The 21711-nt window shown below is 36.6% G+C and overlaps 1 protein-coding gene across 6 annotated transcripts in view; it reads left to right on the top strand.

Moving 5' to 3' along the window:
- UNC13C (unc-13 homolog C) overlaps positions 1-21711 on the top strand; it is a 614642-nt gene that overhangs the window by 224981 nt on the left and 367950 nt on the right. For 4 of the 6 annotated variants that reach the window (XM_058737682.1, XM_058737681.1, XM_058737679.1 and 1 more), the window contains exons 9-10: positions 14977-15063; positions 17334-17403. In XM_058737682.1, the coding sequence (XP_058593665.1) occupies positions 14977-15063; positions 17334-17403 (157 nt within the window). Of the gene's footprint in view, positions 1-14976; positions 15064-17331; positions 17404-21711 lie in introns of all 6 variants that reach the window. The other 2 variants (XM_058737680.1, XM_058737685.1) reach the window with 1 other exon arrangement.

The following is a 21711-nucleotide window of genomic DNA, read 5'->3' as shown; positions in this document are numbered from 1 at the left end:
GGTCAAATGCCTAGGAAAGGAGAAAGTAATTTAGTGGAATACAAAGGCTCTCCTTCACAAGGAGGCCATTTGCTCTTTAAAATATTATAGCAGTTTCAATTGGGAATTCTACCAGAGTTCATAAAGTGGAATGAAGGGGTTGAAAAACAAAGTAGTGAAGCCACCTCTGTCAAGACCCTCATTAAGGAATCCATTAAAGAACCGAGGATTACTTCAACAATCTTTTTAGACCACCTCTCTGTCCCCTTTATCCCTCCTCTAATAAATACATCTTGAACAACACTGCCAAACTGGTCTTACAACATGGCTTTCATCATGTTAGACCCATGGCCATGTACTACAGGAAGATGGAAGCAGCTGTTTTGTTCAAGGTGAACGGAAGATGGGAGAAAATGGAGATGGGGAAATAGGTAATTACAGAGTCAGTGAGAAGAATTCTTGGCCTAATGATAAGATATACAGCAAGATTGTGATGATCCATATATAAAGGAAGATGCAAAAGAGAAGACAATGTGAGCTATAAAAGAGAGAACAAGACAGAGACCAGAAAGAAAACGGACAAAGTTTGGTGTCTTTTGGATATTAGAAGCAAAGAAGAAGGGAGGGCTGCAGTGATTGGATCTCCGAGTATTTCCAGCTTGCTGCCGGTCATCTGGGTATCTTGTACAAGTGTTTACATTCTTTGCAGCTTACTTTCCACATCCCTAAAATACAAGAATGGGGGAGGAGGTCATTTCTTAGCCTGCTTGAGTTTTACAATCTGGATTAGCTATTATTTAGGATGGTAAACCTCTGCGATTCGCCAAATAGTGATATTATAAATAACAGTGAAATCAAAAGAGAGACATGCAAAAGGAAATTTGCAGGCAGAATAATTGTTTCTAAAATGGATGTCTTGGCTTAAAAGTGCTGACAGGTTTGTGGAAATAACGAGAACATTTAAGAACTATTTGTTGATACCTACTGCCTGGAGTGATCCAGGCACTCAGCAGAACAAACGTGCTTCTTGCCTGCTTCAGTGGAATTACCGCGGATACAAATTTACTGCATGAACTAGAGAAAGAGCAAAAGAGACAAAGCAAGCCGGAGAACGTATTTAAAAATGGTCGGCAAGTCAAGATGCCAGTACACTATTATTAACACGTTCTTATTATTAATGTATTAATACATTAATATTATGAATACATGCCAGAATAAGCAAGAGATGGAAGATAGGAATATTCTATGCCCTATTTAAGTCTCATTTTCCTCTTCAGATGTTAGCAGCATTGTGCAAGTGTACATAATTTTATATCTTTGTTGTACAACCATGCCCTCTAAACTCAAGCCAATTATTTCATCTCTTGCTCAACCAAAGAATTAGTGATCACTCAAGGTAAGAGGAAATATGGTTACAGTGGTCTTACTGAGAGAGAGCATGTTGGTGTCTAACATAGTTCCTTCCAAAGAGTCCATCAGTGGTAGTTTAGAGGACTATAAGTGATTTCCAATAACGACAAACATTGTACTTTATGGCCACAGTTAAGAGAATCCAGGAGGTAAAGAAGAGACGATGGAGGAGTCTGGAATGATTAGTACTGAGGAGGAGCTTAATGCTTTGAATTTTATTTCCCTTTTGAGACAAGGCTTGGAAAATTGAGAAGATAAAAGCAGTGTTTTTCAGAGATTAGAGTTAAGAGAAAAAAAAAATGAATTTGGTTGGGCTATCTCTGAGACCCTTGTCTGACAGGAAGTTAAATAGCTGGGACCAGGATTGTAGATAAGTGTGAGATAAGGAATAATCTCACTCAACATGTATCATTGTCAAAGCTGGGGTGTTAAACAAAAATGGGAGAAGCAGAAGAATGAAGTCTAGACCAAGACTGAGTCAGAAGAGAAAGTTAATAGAGCTCAGAGTACAGCATAGACTATAACCACTACTTGGGCTTTCTGCCCTTTTTCTTGCATTCTTCAAGTAGAGAGCTACCTACAACTTCCTGTCTGCCAGGAACAGTGGTACTAATCTATGCTTTAGTTTGGAGGAATATCAATAGCCCTAGGGCAGCAGTGAGGCGGCACCTATTTGATATACTTCAATAACATTCCTGCCTACAGAAGTCTATAATAAATTAATTACTACCAGTAATGTATAATCTACTCATATATATCATCTCAATGCTCCCAACACTGCTACAAGGAGGGTAATTATTCCATTTTCTGTGTGAGATCACTGAGATTCATGTATGTTAAAAAATAATTACTGGTCTAGTAACGAGGCTCTTATCTTCCTGTGACAAAAACCTTGCCTGCAAACTCACTTCATTGTAAGGTCATTGACTTTCTCCCTGGTCCTCAGGCTTTGCTCTTGCTCTTTCCAGGAGTTATTTCAAAGATAAGAATCTTACTTTTTAAAACCGAGACTATGGTTAATTTAATATCTAATCTCTTTGTTGTCAAGACCTATTCACTTGAACCTCTACTTTTTATTTTTCCCTGTTACATGCCAGAGTTGGCTCTAGAGAGGTAGATACAAGTGAGATTTGTCATTTTTTGAAACATGTATTCTAGTGGGTACATCTGTATAAACAACCAAACAGTGTAGTTATACAGGGGTTATGACAGAAGACTTAGAACAACTGTTCTCAAAAGTGTTTCTGCTTGACCCTTATCTTTATAGCAGCGTTATTTACAATAGTTAAATTATGGAAGCAGCCAGAGTAGCCACTGATAGATGAATGGATAAGGAAAATGTGAGATAGATACATATATGTGTGTGTGTATGCATATACACAGGTGTATACACACACCACAATGGGATATTATCCAAGCATAAAAAGGAATGAAATCTTGCCATTTGCAACAACATAGATGGAGCTAGAGAATATAATGCTAAGCCAAATAATCCAGGCAGAGAAAGACAAATACCATATGAATTCACTCATATGTGGAATTTAAGAAACAAATCAAGTAAGCAAGGTGGGGGAGAAAAGACACAAGCCAAAAAAAAACCCCAAAAAAACCCCACAAAAACCAGACTCCTAACTATAGAGAACAAACTAGTGGCTACCAAAAGGGAGGTGGGGGTGGGTGGGTGAAATAGATGAAGGGGATTAAGAGTACCCTTATCTTGATGGCACTGAATAATAGATGGAACTTGAAATTCTATATTGTACATCTGAAACTAATATAACACTGTATGTTAACTGTACTGGAATTAAAATTTTAAAAATGTTTTTCTGCTCCAGTTCAACCAAAAAGTAGGCTGTTCTCTATTAGCAACAAATATTTATTTACCTTTGAACCCACACAACTGCCGATAAGCCCATCTTTGAAGCCAGGAGTCATGATTTTCCCCTCTCCTCTCCTACTCACTGCCCAGCCCCTCCCACTGAGAATCTCTGATGTTGAGGTTACAGAGAAGTGCAGTTGTTTGAGATGTGGAGGAGGTAGGTACCTTCAAAGTCCATGAGTGTTAGGTTCAAATTTCATTTGGGAGGTAGATAAGTGTGAGCCTATGCCACTCAGCAAGGAGGCCAGTACCAGTAGAGGAAGTACTGGAGTGAAAATAGATGAGTGGGGAAATAGTGTGTTGACCCTGGGGATCTACAAAGGAGTTCAGGATGGCCGGAACAAGAAGGTAGAGGGAAAAGTCAAAGCAGATGAGACCAGAGGGACAATCATACCTTACTGGGATATAAAGACATTTGTTCTATATCTTGTATCCAATAAGGGATATTGAATATGAAAACTGTATCTTTGTATTAATAGTCTAGAAAAAAAAAACTGTTGGCAATGTAAAAAAAATGGGCTGGATAACAAACAAACAAAGAAAAACAATGAAAAGATGAGCTAAAATAGTAAGACCTGGAGTAGAACACTATCAGTATGGGCGTTCAGGAGGGAGATGCCAAAAATACCATATTTTATCAAATCTACATGTTTTTAATTTTATTTTATATACGTGTGTGTGTAAGTTTGTTTGTTGGTTTATTTATTTATTTTGAGAGGGGGGAGAGTGAGAGAGAGAAACTCATGTATACTCTGTGCTGTCAGTACAGAGCCCATCGTGGGGCTTGAACCCACAAACTGTGAGATCATGACCTGAACTGAAATCAACAGTTGGGCACTCAATTGAGTCACCCAGACGCCCCTACAACATCTGTTTTTACACATTATAACAAACCAAGATGCATTTAACTAATGGTGTCTTGCAGTCATTGGTAAGTTAGCAGCAATTATAAGAATTTTACTGTCTATACATTTATATATCTAGTAAAAGTGCTCTGTGGAAGTGTAATTTTATTGTTATTGCTAACGGTATGAGCTGGACATTTGCAATTTCTTAATGTTTTAGTTGAGAAAAATTAGGATGATTTAAGGAAGGATAGGATGATGATTTGAAGCTTTGGGTGAGGTTGAGAGCCCACCAACATCACTGTCTGCAGAAGAGCTGCCCACTTCTTGAAGCAAGAGAGACAATAATGAAGTGCTATTTTATATAATGCCACATCCCCATTGCTCTTGATAGCTTAAAAGACAATAATTTGGAAAAAGTCCAAGACATTGATCATTCTGAGTTGAAGAGTAATTCTCAAAAGCTGGACTCTGAATGAGAAACTTAAGGAATAACAATTCACTTTGTTTATATTTTTCTTTTCAGATAGAAAAATATGATACATGACAAACCTGTGTCATTGATGAAGTTGGTTTAAGAGGGCCCTTAATGTTATTTAAAATTTTTTAAAATGCTTATTTACTTTTGGGAGAAGAAAGAGAGAGGGAGAGGGAGGGAGGCGTGAGCAGGGGAGGGGCAGAGAGAGGGAGACACAGAATCTGAAGCAGGTTCCAGCCTCCAAACAGTCAGCACAGAGCCCAAAGTGGCTCGAAACCACAAACTGTGCGTTCATGACCACCCAGGTGCCGCAAGAAGGCCCTTTAAATAAACGCACAATTTAAATTCTACTTGCTAAGAAAGCATATCAGAGATTAATTTGATTTTTCCCCTAATATATAAATATATAATGCTGTATCTTATAACAGGTGGTGTGTTAATTATGATGAAATATAGAATCAAAATATCTTTAGGAATGGTGATTAATTGGATGTGGAGAGTGAATCATCCAATTACACAGACAAATGTCATTCAGTGTTGACAATAATAAAAATAAAAAGGTGAAAAAAGAGGAAGGGAAAATATCCTGAATAACATATCCTAATAAGCAGCAGTTGAATAATTAAAGTTGATAATGATCATCTGGAAAATTGTGTTAAAATGTATGTAAAATATAAAATAATAAGCAAATGAAAATGATTATTGTATGTTTACCATTAAGTAACTAAATACAAAGAGTTGTTTTTAAAAGTCTGTGAGAGAATAAGGCTATATTATAGGAGAGGGATTTAGAATGATTCATTATTAATCTTTTACATTGCCTTAGTGTTGCATAATGCTAAAAAAGATTAATTATACAGCCCTGCCCAATAATTGTCTTGGAAACATAGAAAAAAACAGAAGCACTGTGATCTGTTTTTTTGTTGTTGTTTTCTTTTTTAGGCTTATAGTCTTCAATTAATTTAACAACTCCTTGTCATATAAATAGAGTCTACTAATTTTATGATTTCTAATGGAAATTATCCAGCCCGTGAATATTACCAATTAATCCTCAACCACCCACTTGTGGAAACAGCACACCTTTATCTCATAATCAGAAAGTACTACCTTTGGTAAAACTGCTTGGTAGTTTCCACAGGATAGTCTCTTGGTACCTTCTCTGAGATTTTTTCCAATCTATATACATTTAGTATGTTATCAGATTGATTCTGGGATAAGGTAATAATATATATTAAAATCAGCTTTCAGTGGTGCCTGGGTGATTCGGTTAAGTGTCTGACTTCGGCTCAGGTCATGATCTCGCAGTCATGAGTTTGAGCCCCGCGTTGGGCTCTTTGCTGACAGCTGAGAGGCTGGAGCTTGTTTTGGATGCTGTGTCTCCCCATCTCTCTGTCCCTCCCATGCTCATGCTGTCTCTCGCTGTTTCTCAATAATAAATAAACGTTAAAAAATTTAAAATAAGCTTTCACGTCTTTAATCTTAGATATAACATTCTTTAACAATTTCAGGATGTATATCCTTTAGATAATGTGTATTGGTTTGTTCTGTAACAAGATGATTAACTGAATCTGAGTCAACACAGACAGCAATATAATTTCATACCTCAGATTTTATTAAACTCTGTAAATTCCCTTTATTTAAGAAGTTTTTTAATGTTCATTTCTTTTGAGAAAGAAAGTAAGAGACTGAGGAGGAGTAGGGGCAGAGAGACAGAGAGAGAGGGAGAGAGAGAATCCCAAGCAGGCTCCACATTGTCAGTGCAAAACCAGATATGAGGCTCCATCCAATGAACCATGAGATCATGACCTGAGCCAAAATCAAGAGATGGTTTCTCAACCAACTGAGCCACCCAGGCACCCCAGTAAATTCCTTTTATAGCAATGCAAAGAACTAAGAAGTAAAATTATGAAAAATAATGACTATGTAGTGTAGAACAAATATTGAATCAAATATAGAAGACACCATAATTTATGGAATTTTATCCATTTTATAAATTTTATGTGATGATTGACTTTCCACATATTTCCTTAGGTCTCATGTTTTCATCCCATTTGTAATGCCTGTAGTCTAAAAGCCTCCTTTTTTCCTGGAGAGAACTCTTGAATGGCTGAAGAGGGGCTGTTTGGGTGGATTGGGACTATTTTATACACTGATACAGGATTTCTGATCTAAAGATAATACTGTCTTGGAATACACTTAAAGTGTTTCAAATAATAGTAAGAACTCTAGATCAATTGGGATAGACTTCTTACATTTTCCAAAAAAAGAAAAAGAAAAATGTGTGTGTATAAAGAACATGGGGTTTGAGGTAAGAGTCCTTCAGTGGAAAACAAGCTCTGCCATAGACTTGTAGGCCTGGATAAGTTGCTTAACTTTAGTTTCATTAAAAGTAAAGTAGGGATATTTGTAAGCCTCAGTTCATATTATTGTTGTAAATATGCAATAATCCAATCATATGAACAGTGGAATATGATAAGCCCTTGAGCTTGTGTTCAAATCCAATCACTGCTATCTATGACTTAGTGATTTTGGGAATAATTCTAAACAATTCTGTGCATTGATTTCCTCATTTATAATATTATGGAAATAATTGTACCTATACTTTATTGGATTTTTTGAGAATAAAATGTAATATATGTCAAGGTTGGCTGTAAGTATTAGCATTATACCTGGCTGCTGGTAAACACAACATAAATATTAACTCTTGTTAGCTAGTTTGCTGGCAATGGTTAGCAATAGCTTAATCAAATCAGCTGTACCAAAAAGGACTGAAATTAGACTGCTGCTTCCCTAGAATCAGATAGCACCTTCAGAGTTTCTTGTCTGCTGTTGCCTGTTTTGATGATTCTCCCTGACCTCTTCATCATTGAGCCTAGCTAGTTTCTTACAGATTTTAACTGGTATCCTTGAACTTGACTTCTTGCCTGGAAAGTCAATGATTTATCTACATATAATTCCAGTCTTCACCATTTTTAGTTTTAATCTCTCCCAGATCTCTCTATTGGGAAAATACTTATTTTTTTATTTTTTTTAATTTAAACTTAACATATGGTGCAATATTGGTTTCAGGAGTAAAATTCAGTGATTCATTCACTTAAATAAAATACCCAGTGGTCACCATAACAAGTGCCCTCCTTAGTATTTATCACCCATCTAGCTCATCTCCCCACCCCCCTTCCTCCATCAACCCATAGTTCTTTAAGAGTGTCTTGTGGTTTGTTTCCTTCTCTTCTGTCCTTCCTGCCACTTCCCATATGTCCATTCATTTTGTTTGTTAAATTCCACATATGAGTGAAATCAAATGGTATTTGTCTTTCTCTGATTGACCTATTTTGCTTAGCATAATACAGTGTAGTTCCATCCACATCATGGCAAATGGCTAGATTCCATTCTTTTCGGTGGCTAGTATTCCACTGTGTGTGTGTGTGTGTGTGTATGTATATATATGCATATGTGTATGTATGTGTGTGTGTATATATAAATATATATATGTGTATGTGTATATATGTACATGTATGTGTAGGATAAAGAATATATACATATGTACACACACCCACATACATTACATATTCTTCATCCATTCATCAGTTGACGGATATTTGGGTACTGTCCATAGCTTGGCTGTTGTTGATAATGCTGCTATAAACATTGGGGCACTGTACCTCCTTGAATATGTATTTTTGTATCCTTTGGGAAAATACCTGATAGTGCAGTTGCTGGATTGCACGGTTGTTCTATTTTTAGTTTCTTTTTTTTTTTAATTTTTTTTGAATGTTTTATTTATTTTTGAGACAGAGAGAGACAGAGCATGAACAGGGGAGGGTCAGAGAGAGAGGGAGACACAGAATCCGAAGCAGGCTCCAGGCTCTGAGCTGTCAGCACACAGCCCAACGCGGGGCTCGAACTCACAGACCGTGAGATCATGACCTGAGCCGAAGTCGGACACTCAACCGACTGAGCCACCCAGGCGCCCCACCACCAACCTCTATTTTTAGTTTCTTGAAGAACTTCCATAGTGGTCTCCAGAGTAGCTAGCTGCACCAGTTTGCATTTTCTCCAACAGTGCAAGAGGGTTCTCCACTCCTGCCCTGCATCCTTGCCAAAACCTATTGTTTCTTGTATTGTTAATTTTAGGCATTCTGACAGGTATGAGGTGGTATCTCATTGTGGTTTTGATTTCTATTTCCCTGATGATGAATGACGTTGAGCATCTTTTCATGTGCCTCTAAGCCATCTGGATGTCTTCTTTGGCAAAGTGTCTATTCATAACTTCTGTCATTGTTTCACTGGATTATTTAGTTTTGGGGTGTTGGGTTTGATAAGTTCTTTATAAATTTTGGATACTAACCCTTTATCAGATGTGTTACTTGCAAAAATCTTCTCCCATTCTGTAAGCCACCTTTTAGTGTTGTTGGTTATTTCCTCCACTGTGCAGCAGGTTTTTATCTCAATGAAGTCCCATTAGTTCTTGTTTGCTTTTGTTTTCCTTGCCTTTGGTGATGTGTCTAGTAAGAAGTTGTGGCTCTGAAGTCAAAGAGGTTGCTACCTGTGTTCTCTAGGATTTTGATGGTTTCCTGTCTCACATTTAGGTCTTTGATCCATTTTGAATTTATTCTTGTGTATGGTGTTAGAAAGTGGTCCAGTTTTATTCTGCTTGTCACCGTCCAGTTTTCCCAACAACATTTGTTGAAGAGACTGTCTTTTTTCCATTGGATATTCTTTCCTGATTTGTTGAAGATGAGGTAACCCTATAGTTCTGGGCCCATTTCTGGGTTTTCCATTCTGTTCGATTGTTCTGTGTGTCTCTTTTCATGCCAGTGTCATACTGTCTTGATGACCAAAGCTTTGTAATACAGCTTGAAATCTGGAATCATGATGCCTCCAGTTTTGTCTTTTTCAAGATTGCTTTGGCTTTTTGGGGCCTTTTGTGGTTACAAAAAAACTTTAGGACTGTTTATTCTAGCTCTGTGAAAAATGCTGGTGGCATTTTGATAGGGATTGCATTAAATGTGTAGGTTGCTTTGGGTAGCATAGATATTTTAACAATGTTTGTTCTTCTAATCCATAGGCAGGGAATGCTTTTCCATTTCTTTGTGTCCTCTTCAATTTCTTCCATAAGCATTCTATAATTTTCAAACTATAGATGTTTTACCTCTTTAGTTAGGTTTATTCTTAACCAGGAAATCTCAACAAGGAAATCTCAACAAGGAAAAAATGACTTCTAATGACAAACTGGACTAGATGGACTTAACAGATAGATTCAGAATATTTCATCTTGAAGCAGCAGAATACACATTCTTCTCAAGTGCACATGGAGCATTCTCCAGAACTGATCACATACTGGGTCAGAAATCAGCCCTCAACAAGTACAAAGAGATCAAGATCATACCATGCATATTTTCAGAACACAACAGTATGAAACTTGAAGTCAACCACAATGAAAAGTTTGGCAAGCCCTCAAATATGTGGAGGTTAAAGGACATCCTAATAAAGAATGAATGGGTTAACCAGGAAATTAAAGAAGAGATTTTAAAATATATGGAAGCAAATGAAAATGGAAACATGACAATTCAAAGTTTTGGGTTGCAGCAAATGTGATCCTAAGAGGCAAGTGTATTGCAATTCAGGCCCAACTCAAGAAGCAGGAAGGGTCCCAAATACGCAACCTAAGCTTATACCTAAAGGAGCTAGAAAAGGAGCAAGCCTGCAGAAGAAGGGAAATTATAGAGATTACAGTAAAAATAAATAATACAGACACAACAACAACAAAAACAGTAGAACAGATCAATGAAACTAAGAATTGGCTTTTTTACAGAATTAACAAAATTGATAAACCTCTAGCCAGACTTATCAAAAAGAAAAGAGAAAGGATCCAAATAGTTAATATCATGAATGAGACAGGAGAGATCATGACCAACACCACAGAAATAGAAACACAAGAGAATACCAAGAAAACCTATATGCCAACAAATGGGGAAATCTGGAAGAGATGGACAAATTTCTAGAAACTCACAAAGTAACAAAACTGAAACAGGATGAAAAATGGAAAATTGACACACACCCATAACCAGCAAAGACATTGAATCAGTAATCAAAAATCTACCAAAAAACCACAGTCCTGGGCTAGATGGCTTCCTAGGGGAATTCTACTAGACATTTAAAGAAGAGTTAATACCTATTCTCAAATTGTTCCAAAATATAGAAGTAGAAGAAAACTTCCAAACTAATTTTACAAAACCAGCATTACCTTGATTCCAAAACCAGACAAAGACTCCACTCAAAAGGAGAATTAAACTTGGGCTCCTGGGTAGCTCAGTTGGTTAAGTGACCGACTTTGGCTCAGGTCATAATCTCCCCACTTGTGAGTTTGAGCCTGCTTTGAATTCTGTGAATTCTTTGAATTCTCTCTCTTCCCCTTCCTGCTCACATTCTGTCTTGCTCTCAAAAATAATACATAAATATTAAAAAGATTTTTTTAAAAAACAGAATTAGAGGCCAATGTCCTTGATGAACATGGATGCAAAAATTCTCAACAAGATTTTAGTAAATCAAATCCAGTAGTACATTAAAAGAATTATTCACCATGATCAAGTGGGATTTATTCCTGGGCTGCAGGTGTGGTTCAGTATTCACAAATCAATCAATGTGAGAGACCACATTAATAAAATAAAGGATAAGAACCATATGATCTTGCAGAAAAGGCTTTTTACAAAATACAGCATCCATTCTTGATTAAAAACCCTCAACAAAGTAGGGATAGCTGGAACATACCTCAACATCATAAAGGCCGTATATGAAAGACCCACAGCTAACATCATCCTCAATGGGGAAAAACCAGGAGCCTTTTTTTCATGGTCAGGAAAAGACAAGAAATTCCACTCTAACAATTACTATTTAACATAGTACTGGAAGTCTTAGCGTCAGCAATCAGACAGCAAAAAGAAATAAAAGGCATCCAAATCAGCAAGGAAGAAGTCAAACTTTCACTATTGGCAGATGACATGACACTCCATAGAAAATCTAAAAGACTCCACCAAAAAATTGTTAAGAGATAATACATGAACTCAGCAAAGTCGCAGGACATAAAATCAATGTGCAGAAATCTATTGCATTTCTTTATACCAATAATGCAGCAGAAAAAGAAATCAGGGAATCAATCCCATTTGTAATTGCACCAAAACAATAAGGAACACTTTTAATAAATATTACAAAGGTGCCTGGGTGGGTCATTTGCTTAATTGTTCCTTGATTTCAGCTCATGTCGTGATCTCATGGTCTTGAGATTGAGCCCCATGTTGGGCTCTGGGCTGGGTGTGGAGCCTGCTTAAGATTCTCTCTCTCTTCCTCTCTCCCCTGCTTGCTCTCTCTCTTTCTCTCAAAAATAAATAAATAAAATAAATATTTCAAAAATATCTTACATTTTTATAGAGCTTTACAGTATTTACCAAACACTTATCCACTCTTGAGTTAAGACCATTAGGGAAAGTTCTTCTTTTTCTTCTTTTTTTTAATACTCAGATTTACAATAAAAGTTTTATTATTACTTGATGAATAATCCATTGAAAGTTTATGTTTATGCAAACATCTTACAGTAATAATGAAAATGTAAAACTCTAAGGAAGTACAACGTGATTGTGAGCATTTTTTTAAAACGGTAAAGATTAAGAGAAAATTTCTATTGCAATTACAAATTTTACAAATTTCAAAATATGAATTTAATGAAACTAAACTCAAGGCAGATAGAAATTTTGGATTCATGTCTGTAACTTGGGCTCATTATTCCATAATGCTCAGGTTTGGCCTGGGTCCTTGGCTGTCTCTGTTATAATGAGACAAGCAAAGGAGTGAAATTTAAGACCCAAGAAAATATGTGTGTGACACTGATTCTTGAACTTGTGAGTATATAAGTTTTCCCAAAATTCTAGGTGCTCTTGGGAATTTGAATTAAGTTCTATGAGCAGGAAAACATAAATCATTAGTGTAAGAAACCACACAACCCATGTATATATTACACTTTGTAGTTTATAAATCACTTTCTCAAGCATTGTCACAATTGAATGTGTTTCTTTAAATAGTTATTTAAGTCACATTATTTATCAGTCAAAACATTTCAAAACATTCAGAGGCAGCTAGTTAGTGTGATTGCCATGTAGTGTGATGGCAAGACATTTATTAATTATACTTTATGTCACTATTAATTCTCTTCACAGGAGGTAGAAAATAGAAACCACTAGGAATCCAAGCCTTAGATTGGAGCAAACGAAATTCAAAAGATCCTTCTAGAAACACACTTATATACCTTTTTCCCATAAATGTGGTATTTGGGATGTGTCAGAATCAAGAATGAACTAGCAGTGAGAGGGGAAGAATATGGAAAGAGAATAGGAGGGAAGTGAAAAGTTACACTGATGGAGGAGTTGGTTCACTTTCTGAAGACAGGTGTTGAGAAGGAAAAAAAAAGATTTAATTGCCCTTTTCCCTTGCTTGATACTGCCATTTCTTGCAGTCCATAAGAGCATGCTGCCAATGATTTGTGTGTGTGTGTGTGTGTGTGTGTGTGTGTGTGTGTGTGTGTGTGTGTGTGATCCTAATCTTGGTTTTTGACTGGAGTTTGCCATTGGCCTAGAGAGTATCAATTGGCATTGTTCTGGGTAATGATGGAAACTGTATGAACTCTTTTCTCATACAGTCATTGCTGAACAGGCTCTCAAATGTCATTTTCCCCACACGTACTATCTTCCTTCCTATCGCTTCTCCTTTTCCTTTTCATTCATGTGTGTTGATCTCTGTCCCGCTATTATCCTTTTCCTGTATTCTGTGATCTAAACAAAAACTTTTAGTTGAAATTCATGAACTTAAATATAATTTGCTCAGAATTGACAGACTTCTTCCTCATGTGCAGTGGTATTAATATTCACATTTATTACCGAATAAACATGTAAGTTATAACCTTGCTATTTATTGACATTCTATCTTTATTAACATTTTCTTTTAGTACTATTTCACATAATGAGTTGTGTGATAACTTAGTGAATTATTCAAGGTCATCAAGCTAGTGATTGATACAACTAGAAGTGTTGGAGTTAAGACCACGGCTACTATAAAAAAAATCCAGTAAGGCAAAATTTTCCCTTCATTAAGCTAAGAGCAAAGAGGCCATCTCTGTGTCAGTGAAAACAGGGCTGTGAGATGCTGATAATCTATTATCAGCTTTTGTGGCCTGTTCAGTGGCAGAGGTGCGTAGCTAACACCCTTGCCTTTGAATTGTGTGTGCCTGGTGGAAAAGGTGATTCTAATAAGCTGGAGTTTAGCAAGAGTTTTATAGGTCAGGTGAGCATAAGGGAAGCTCTCCTCAGTGACTTGAGCACATTTGTGGTTGTATAAAATCACTAGCTTAGATGCAACAAAAACAATTCAATGCATTCCATTATTTTAATAAAGATGAATATATTTCAAGAATATTTTTAATTGCAAACATGGTAACGCTTATTATGGAACATTGACTCTTACCAAATTTATAACAGTGAGAATCTTTGCTTTTTCTTTGACCCAGTATCACTCCACAGAAGTAACTCTGGCTATCAATTTAATGAATATCTTTCTAGGTATTTTTCTGTGTATATATAAGCACATGTAATACAGTATCATACTAAACTTACTAAAATGCAAACTTGCTTTTTTCACATAACATGATTTTTTTCATTTATACACATATGTATTTAACTCGTTTACTTTATTGTGTTCTCATTGGATAGATAATATAATTCATTCCATAAGTATTTAGGTTACCTAGCTTGTATTGCTATTACAAAAAGAAATGGTGCAGTGAATATCCTTGGATAACAAATTAATTTCTTGTTGTATTTTTCTGTGCGGTAGATTCCAAAAAAGGAAAAATTCTGATATAAGGGTTATTACAAATACTCTAAATGCAACTATGGCTCTTTGAGATACCAGTTTGGAGTTTCATCTGTGAAGATGAAACACATCAAAAAAGAATGATATTTTTTACAAATACAGGTATTTCTTATATCGTTGCAGACAAAAGTTGCAGCAAAATGGTTTGCTTCTATGTCTTCCCAGAAATACAAAGTTACGTGTAACTAACAATTTTTATTATCTTCCTTGTGATGATGACAGAAAACCAAGGTGTCAACCAAGGCAGGCTAAAGTTTCAATGTATGGAACTATCCAAGAATACAAGTGATCACTTTGGTAGCTAGAGTCTCCTTTTCACTGGGTGAGGGTGAGGTCTTAAGAGGCTTGGATTTTTCCTATTTTGTGAACCAGCTGAAAATCATGGTGTACATTTAATCTTTTTTACAGCCTTTTTCTTAAAGGAAGTCCTTATCCCATTGAAATCATTCCTCTTTCTCCTCTTTCAGGGCTGGGCGAGGGCTTTATGGTATTGACAGTATGCCAGATCTCCGTAGGAAGAAAACTTTGCCCATTGTACGAGATGTGGTAAGGAACTCCTGTTTCATTCTCTTCAGTTGTATGTGTTGCCTTTTTCTTTATCATTAAGTGCCATGCCTATCTGTATTTCATAGAATAATACATATAAGAAGTTGGATTCTACCAAGTGTTGCATTTATCATTTCTTTAAAATCTATTAAGTAAATGAAATAATTCTAACCTTTTGACAGCGTTTTTTTTTTTAAGCCTTCTTTCTTTTTCTCCAACATGGGGCTTGAACTCCTGGCCTTGAGATCAAGAGTTGTATGTTCTACTGACGGAGACAGCCATGTACCCCTTGGCCCCTTTTTTATTGGTTAAAATTACAAACCAGTTTAAAATGGCATAACAATTGGGCAAATAGAAGTCACAGGGCATGCTAATTGAGCTGCTGCAACTGGGCTTTGATAGGTGCAATGTTGCAAAGGACCACAAGTTTAATGCACACTTGGAGGCTTGTTTTGGACTTCCTCACCTTATGTCACTGGATTCTACTACTTTATAAAGCAGCAGATACTATTAACCAATTCTTTATTTAATTAAGATCAAATTTAATCACATTAATAAGTGATTCCACTCTCTGAAGAAAATTACAACTCTCAAGTCATTAAAACCTCATTAAACCTAAACATAACTCTGAATAACTCAAGCTCTCCTATAACAAAATATGCACAGGACCACCTAAAGATGCAAAGGATTGATAATGGTCCACATTAGACTATTAAAAACAAATAGCTTAACTGCCAGAAAACAAAGTGTTTTGTTCTATCATCCAAATTGTCTCCACAGTTTCCTGGAGGCAAATTCTTAACAGTTTATGACATGAAAATATGTTTTATCCCAGAGAAATAGAAATTTCCCTTTTAGTGGCAATTTATACTATTTCTTATATCAGTAATTTTTAATTTTGCTATGAAAACCTTCATCTGAAAACCATCACTTGTGTTTGAAATTAGGAAAGATAAAATCTTGATTGGAAAGATCTTCTACTGAAAAGCATGCTGTGTCTCTGTAGCCCAGATTTCTGCCATTGTAGTGTGGATATTATTTTAAAGTGTTCAGTTTATTTAACATCATTATACTCTTTTCTCACCTTTCTTATGTCTAATTATTTACGCTTTGTTTCCTCTGACACTTGGGATCTTCAGGCCATGGTAAGTGATTTTCAATTTAATATTTTCTATATTTCTGAATGTACGTTGCACTTACTCATGGGATAAAAGAGGGCAAGATGGGGAAATAAAAAGAGACAGAAGACTGAGAAATTTGGGTTCTGCAAGAATTCAACATCTAGTTCTATTCTGAAAGATACACAAAATTATATACACAACAGGTACGAATACAGACTAAAATAGAATGCAAACATAATTTTAGAGACAATAGTTGTCAGAAATGGAAGATCATCTTGGCTAAATCCTTGGACGTAATCTCTCTATAGGTTTACACAGAAGGGGTGGTGATGGATGGATAGTGACTTCCTCACTGAGGATTGCTAAACTTTTATCTGAGTTTATGGCTTTGTAGCTCCAAGGAGATAGATTTAAGACCAGGTGCAAAATCCCATTGTAACTTCCCTTTGTTCCTAATGAGATAACATATTAAACATTCCCATCTAAAACTTCGGATTTCCAAAGTTCTCTACAGTTCTGCTGAGTGTATTATATCACACACATTTCAGGTAGGAGATATAATGGTTCTGTTTTATGGTAGGGAAACAAAAGGGACTTGACTTTTATTTAAAATTACTTATGTTACCAACATTGAGTTAAGAAAACCAATCTGGGTATAATGGTTCTCACCTGATAAAATGAACACTTAGGAAAAATATACTGCTTAGATATGAAAGAATATTCCAGGGAACTGTGAACAACTCAAGGATCATCTAACACCTGTGATTTGGGGCCGTCACACAGATCATCTGGCTCTGCACCAGTGGCCATGTTTTATGAAGAAATGTGATCATGATCACCTTGAGGAAAAACAAAGTTAGAGAAGTCTCTTGCTAACATGGATACCTGGGGCTGATCAATCTGCCTTGCTAGACCTCAGTTTTCTCATCAGTTAAATGTAAGGGTTGGGTCTGATTATATAAGGGGATTGTATCAGCTTTAATGTTCCATGATTTCACATTCTGGATGAACTAGCTGACTACCGAAAATGGCAGGTGCCTGTTGACTAAAACACAAACAGTTAGGTTATATTCTTACATTTTCACATGTTGTTGAACAATATGTACTTAGCATCCACCTCATGTGTCAATAACTCCTAAATTCTGTTTATTTTAGACTCTGGCTGCCCGGAAATCTGGACTCTCCCTGGCTATGGTCATTAGGACATCTCTAAACAATGAGGAACTGGTAGGTGCAGAGTCGATTGCTATGTATTGATATAGTCCAGGGGAAGGCAATTCTGAGCAAGCCACTCAGTTGTAATGTTGATTCCAAAATTCCAGAAATAACTGGCAACACAGGGAAAGTCTGACCCTAAACAAATTTCATCCAGACCTCAACTTCATTATCATACAGATTATCCTTTGTTGATCAAATATGCATGCGCCTTTCCGTCCTAATGCATTTTACCTGTAATTCTCCCCTTGAGAAAAATCCTGCTACATTTTTATATGATTCAAATTTTGCCTCCCTCTGAGGCTGTCCCAAACATCTTTCTCCCCTTGTGGCTGAATTTTCAGCTTCCTCCTTTGAGCTTTTTCTAGCATTTAATCACAACCTCCATACTGTAGTATAGCAAAAGTGAAGGTTGCTTGGGGTGAGTCCCATCTGTACCAGTAAATTAGCATTGTTACACCTGGCATTTTATCTAACTTCTCTGAGTCGATTTCTCTCATCTGTATAGTGAGGTAATAAGACAAATTATTAAAGGAGTGGATACATTTTTAACACTTGGCACTGCTTAGAGTATAGTAAAACATAAATGCAAGCTGCTGGTTTTATTATTTTTATAAGCAATTAACTTTATTATTTTGCATAAACCTTTGCTTTTAGACTGTTTTCTTGAGGGTAGCATTGTGTCCTGTTTTTTTGCTCTTGTTAAATACTTTCACCCCTATTGCTTAGTACATTATCTGACATGAGGTATATACTTTGTAAATTCTTGTTGAATGAAAGAACCAACTGGTTAGAAAATATAAGTATACTCCAATATCTAGGTCAGGAATTCTTAAATTTGGCTCATTAGAGTCACCTGTGGTAGCTTTAAACCATGCACATGCCTGGGTCTAGCTCCCAGTGATTCTGATTTAATTGGCTTCAGATGTGGCTTGGGTCGAAAGGGATTTAAAAAAAAATTTAGGCGATTTTAATGTGGAGTGGATGCTGTGCTGTGGTAACTCCTTCCTGCCCAGCCAGTCTATTGGGTTTTTACTAGAGACAATTTATGTGTCCTCCCTTAGGTGAACTAATACATTCTATAGGAGTGACACTCCTATAGTCCTATAGAATGTAAAGGACTTTGTCATTCCTATAGAAGAAAAAATTTGCCACTGATAATACTTGTTTTAAATCTCTATAGACTTGGCATTTAACACCATTATTTATATGTATATTTCAGTTTCTTCTTCTTGTCACTGTCATCTTCCACCCAGAAGCCAACCTTTACTAGATCTCTATCCCAAACTCTCCCCAGCCTAGTACATATCAGAAAAAAAACCAAAACAAAAAACAAAAAACGTCCATTTGAATATTTGGGTGCTACAGTAAATAAAAACATTTTCTCTTGTGCCAAAGTATTAAAAAAATGTGGCTGATTTTCCAAGGATCTTATTCTTATCTATTAGATTTATGATGACATGTAATATTTGAGTGTAGTTTGGATACAAATGAAATTAAACATCCTCTGGTACATGAAAATGCAACATATTGCTTGCTGAATCTTGAAGTGTCTAGTCTTGGGCTTTTGAGGGAGTAAGCAAGGTTGAGCGTTTTTATCATTAAACTCCTACACTATTTCTTTTTTGTACATATGGTATTTGGTCTGAACCACAAATATTCATTCGTATGAAAAGTTAATAGGAAAGCGATAGAAATGAGAAGAATGCTATTACATCTTCCACGGCCCTGGATAGGGAGCACACCTTCACTTTATGGTTAAATTAGTTATTGATCTTCTCATCCACTTAAACATACATTTATTTCTTTAGTTTCAGAAAACCTATGTAAAAGACTTTTCTGTGTGGGTGTTGGGTGGATGAATAGAGTTCATCAGCTCTCCATGAAATTCATAAAGCCCATTTCCCTGGGGCCCATATCTCAAAAAGTAAATGAAATATGACTTGTGCACAACAGGCATATTAAATGTCACTCTAGACAAGCTGTCACATTAAGTCATTACATCGGCAACTAACATAAATGCTGAAGCAAATAATTCCCACTTTTGGGTGTTGAAAACCTTCCTAGGCACCTTTAATGTGAAAGCATGAAATATGTGTCCTTTACATAAAGGAAAATGGCTTTGCCCTGTGGAAAATATCACATGGTAGCACATCCGTTTTAATTAAAGAGATACATGGTAAAAAGTTCAGTCATCTCTTCCAAAGCATGAAAGGGCTCTCAAGTTTGATGTGAGATGACAGTGGGTCAGCCAGCACCACCTCTGTGGTCTCCCTGTGAGCAGTGGGTAAAGCAATGCCAGGTGCCCCCATCTATCACCATTTCCATCTTGCCCACAGAGACCTATTGGGGCTGATTGGAAATCTCAGTCTAAAAAGCCCTTAAGGACCATAGTTTCTGAACATTTCGATCTGACCTAATAACACAAGAAGGGGTAACACTCTAGTATCCCTGTATCACAACAGTAGTATTCCTGATGCTGTACTGTTCTGCTTTGTGCTTGTTTTCACAGACTCAGTTTCCTGGGTGTGGTCCCAACAGTGGGGAATCAAATTAAAACCATTCAATAAATCACTGATTTGAGTGTCTATTATGTGTCAGGCATTGTTGCAGATTCTGAAATATGATAGTGAATAACTCTACTAAAACTCCCTGCCATCATGAGGTTTATAATACAGTGAGAAGGGAGCTGAGATACAATGTTTTGCTCCCACTATTGCTACAGGTTGTAGTGAAAGCTTCTTAACAGGTGGGAGTATTTAAATTGACAGTGTCTGATGAGGGTTATGTGACACTCAAGTAGGGTGAGGGACGCAAATCACCAAGCCTGTAAGGGATTCTAGAACCCTTTTTATTCTGTCCGAGGTATTCACATCTAACTATGGTTAGGGGGCTGGTCTATTGGCTTGCTTCCAGAAGTGTCAATTCTCATGAAGTTTGGTTTATCTAGGTGAGTGGAGGTCCTTTTAATGACAAGATCCATGCCCAATGAAAGGGACTTATAAGAACTAGGTATGGGAATAATTAGATCAGATCTGGGCCCTATTTTTAGCATAATACTGGAAAGATGACATAGAAGCAGGCCAGAATACCTGTGTGGTGCCTGAGGTTCAGTCAGGAAGCTGCAGGCTCACACTATGCCCAGGTACACTGACTTGGGACAGGAACAATTTCAAACCAGATAATTGAGAACTGAAGTGACAGGGGTCTGAATTTGAATTTCGGCTCTACCTCTATTATCTTTGTGAACTCATTTCTTTTCAGTACTTTTTGCCTCCCTAAGATGTGTTCACCTCATTTGTAAAATAAAAGTAATAACACTTACTCTCCACAGTTTGTGAGAATTAAAAGAAAACATTGTCTTGCCAGCCAGAGCAGGTGGCAGAGAGGGAAGAGGAGTCGCAATGAGGTCTCTAGAGTATATGGTTTGTTCCATGCCTCCCTGTAACCTCCGCAGCTGCAGGTCAGATTCCAGGGTGTACTGATATGGAAATCCATGGTAATCACAAATTTAAAGGTGTTCTCTTGTTTGCAAGTCTTGTTATTGGTCCTGTGTCTCTCCTTCAAGAGCACAGTCTTTGGTTTGAGAGAGATAGAGCTCCACTATTTACTAGTTGTAGGAACATGGGCAAGTTACTGAAACTTTCTTGGCCTTGACTTTCTTATATTTGCTAGTTACATAAGATTTTTCATCTGTGTTTGTAAGTAAAATGCCCTGTGGTTTACTGTGTCTTTAAGCGATTTTGGCGCCAATAACCTAGCTTTGTAAAATAAGTTGGGAAGCTGTCTCTTTTCTTACTTCTCTTGAATAGTTTGTGCACAGTACGTGTTGCTATGCCTTGAAAGATGGACAAACTTGCCTCTAAAACCATTGTGTAATTTTTTTGAGAATGGTTATTTGACTACTGAATCAATTTAGTGTAGTAGTTCCATCCATGTTCTTTAAACATTTGTTCTTGATTCAGTTTTGATCATTTATATTTTTTCCAGAAAGTTGTCCTTTTTTTATCACCTAAAATTTCAAATTCCATCAAATTGTTCATATAATTGTATGACATAAAACTTGTGCTGGGGTGCCTGGGTGGCTCAGTCGGTTGAGTGTCCGACTTTAGCTCATGTCATCATCTCATGGTGATGTGAATTTGAGCCCCACATCCGGGCTCTCTGCTGTCAACACACGGCCCAATCTCTCTGCCCCTCCCCTGCTCACACAATCTGTCTAAAAAATAAACAACATTCAAAAAAAAAAAAAAGATTATGCCATTTTCACCTTATTTGTATTTTCTCTCTTTTTAAATCAATACTGCAAGAGATTTCTCT

This window comes from Neofelis nebulosa, chromosome 7 (genome assembly GCF_028018385.1).
Source record: "Neofelis nebulosa isolate mNeoNeb1 chromosome 7, mNeoNeb1.pri, whole genome shotgun sequence".
NCBI lineage: Eukaryota > Metazoa > Chordata > Mammalia > Carnivora > Felidae > Neofelis > Neofelis nebulosa.
This window is presented reverse-complemented; position numbering and strand designations above follow the sequence as displayed.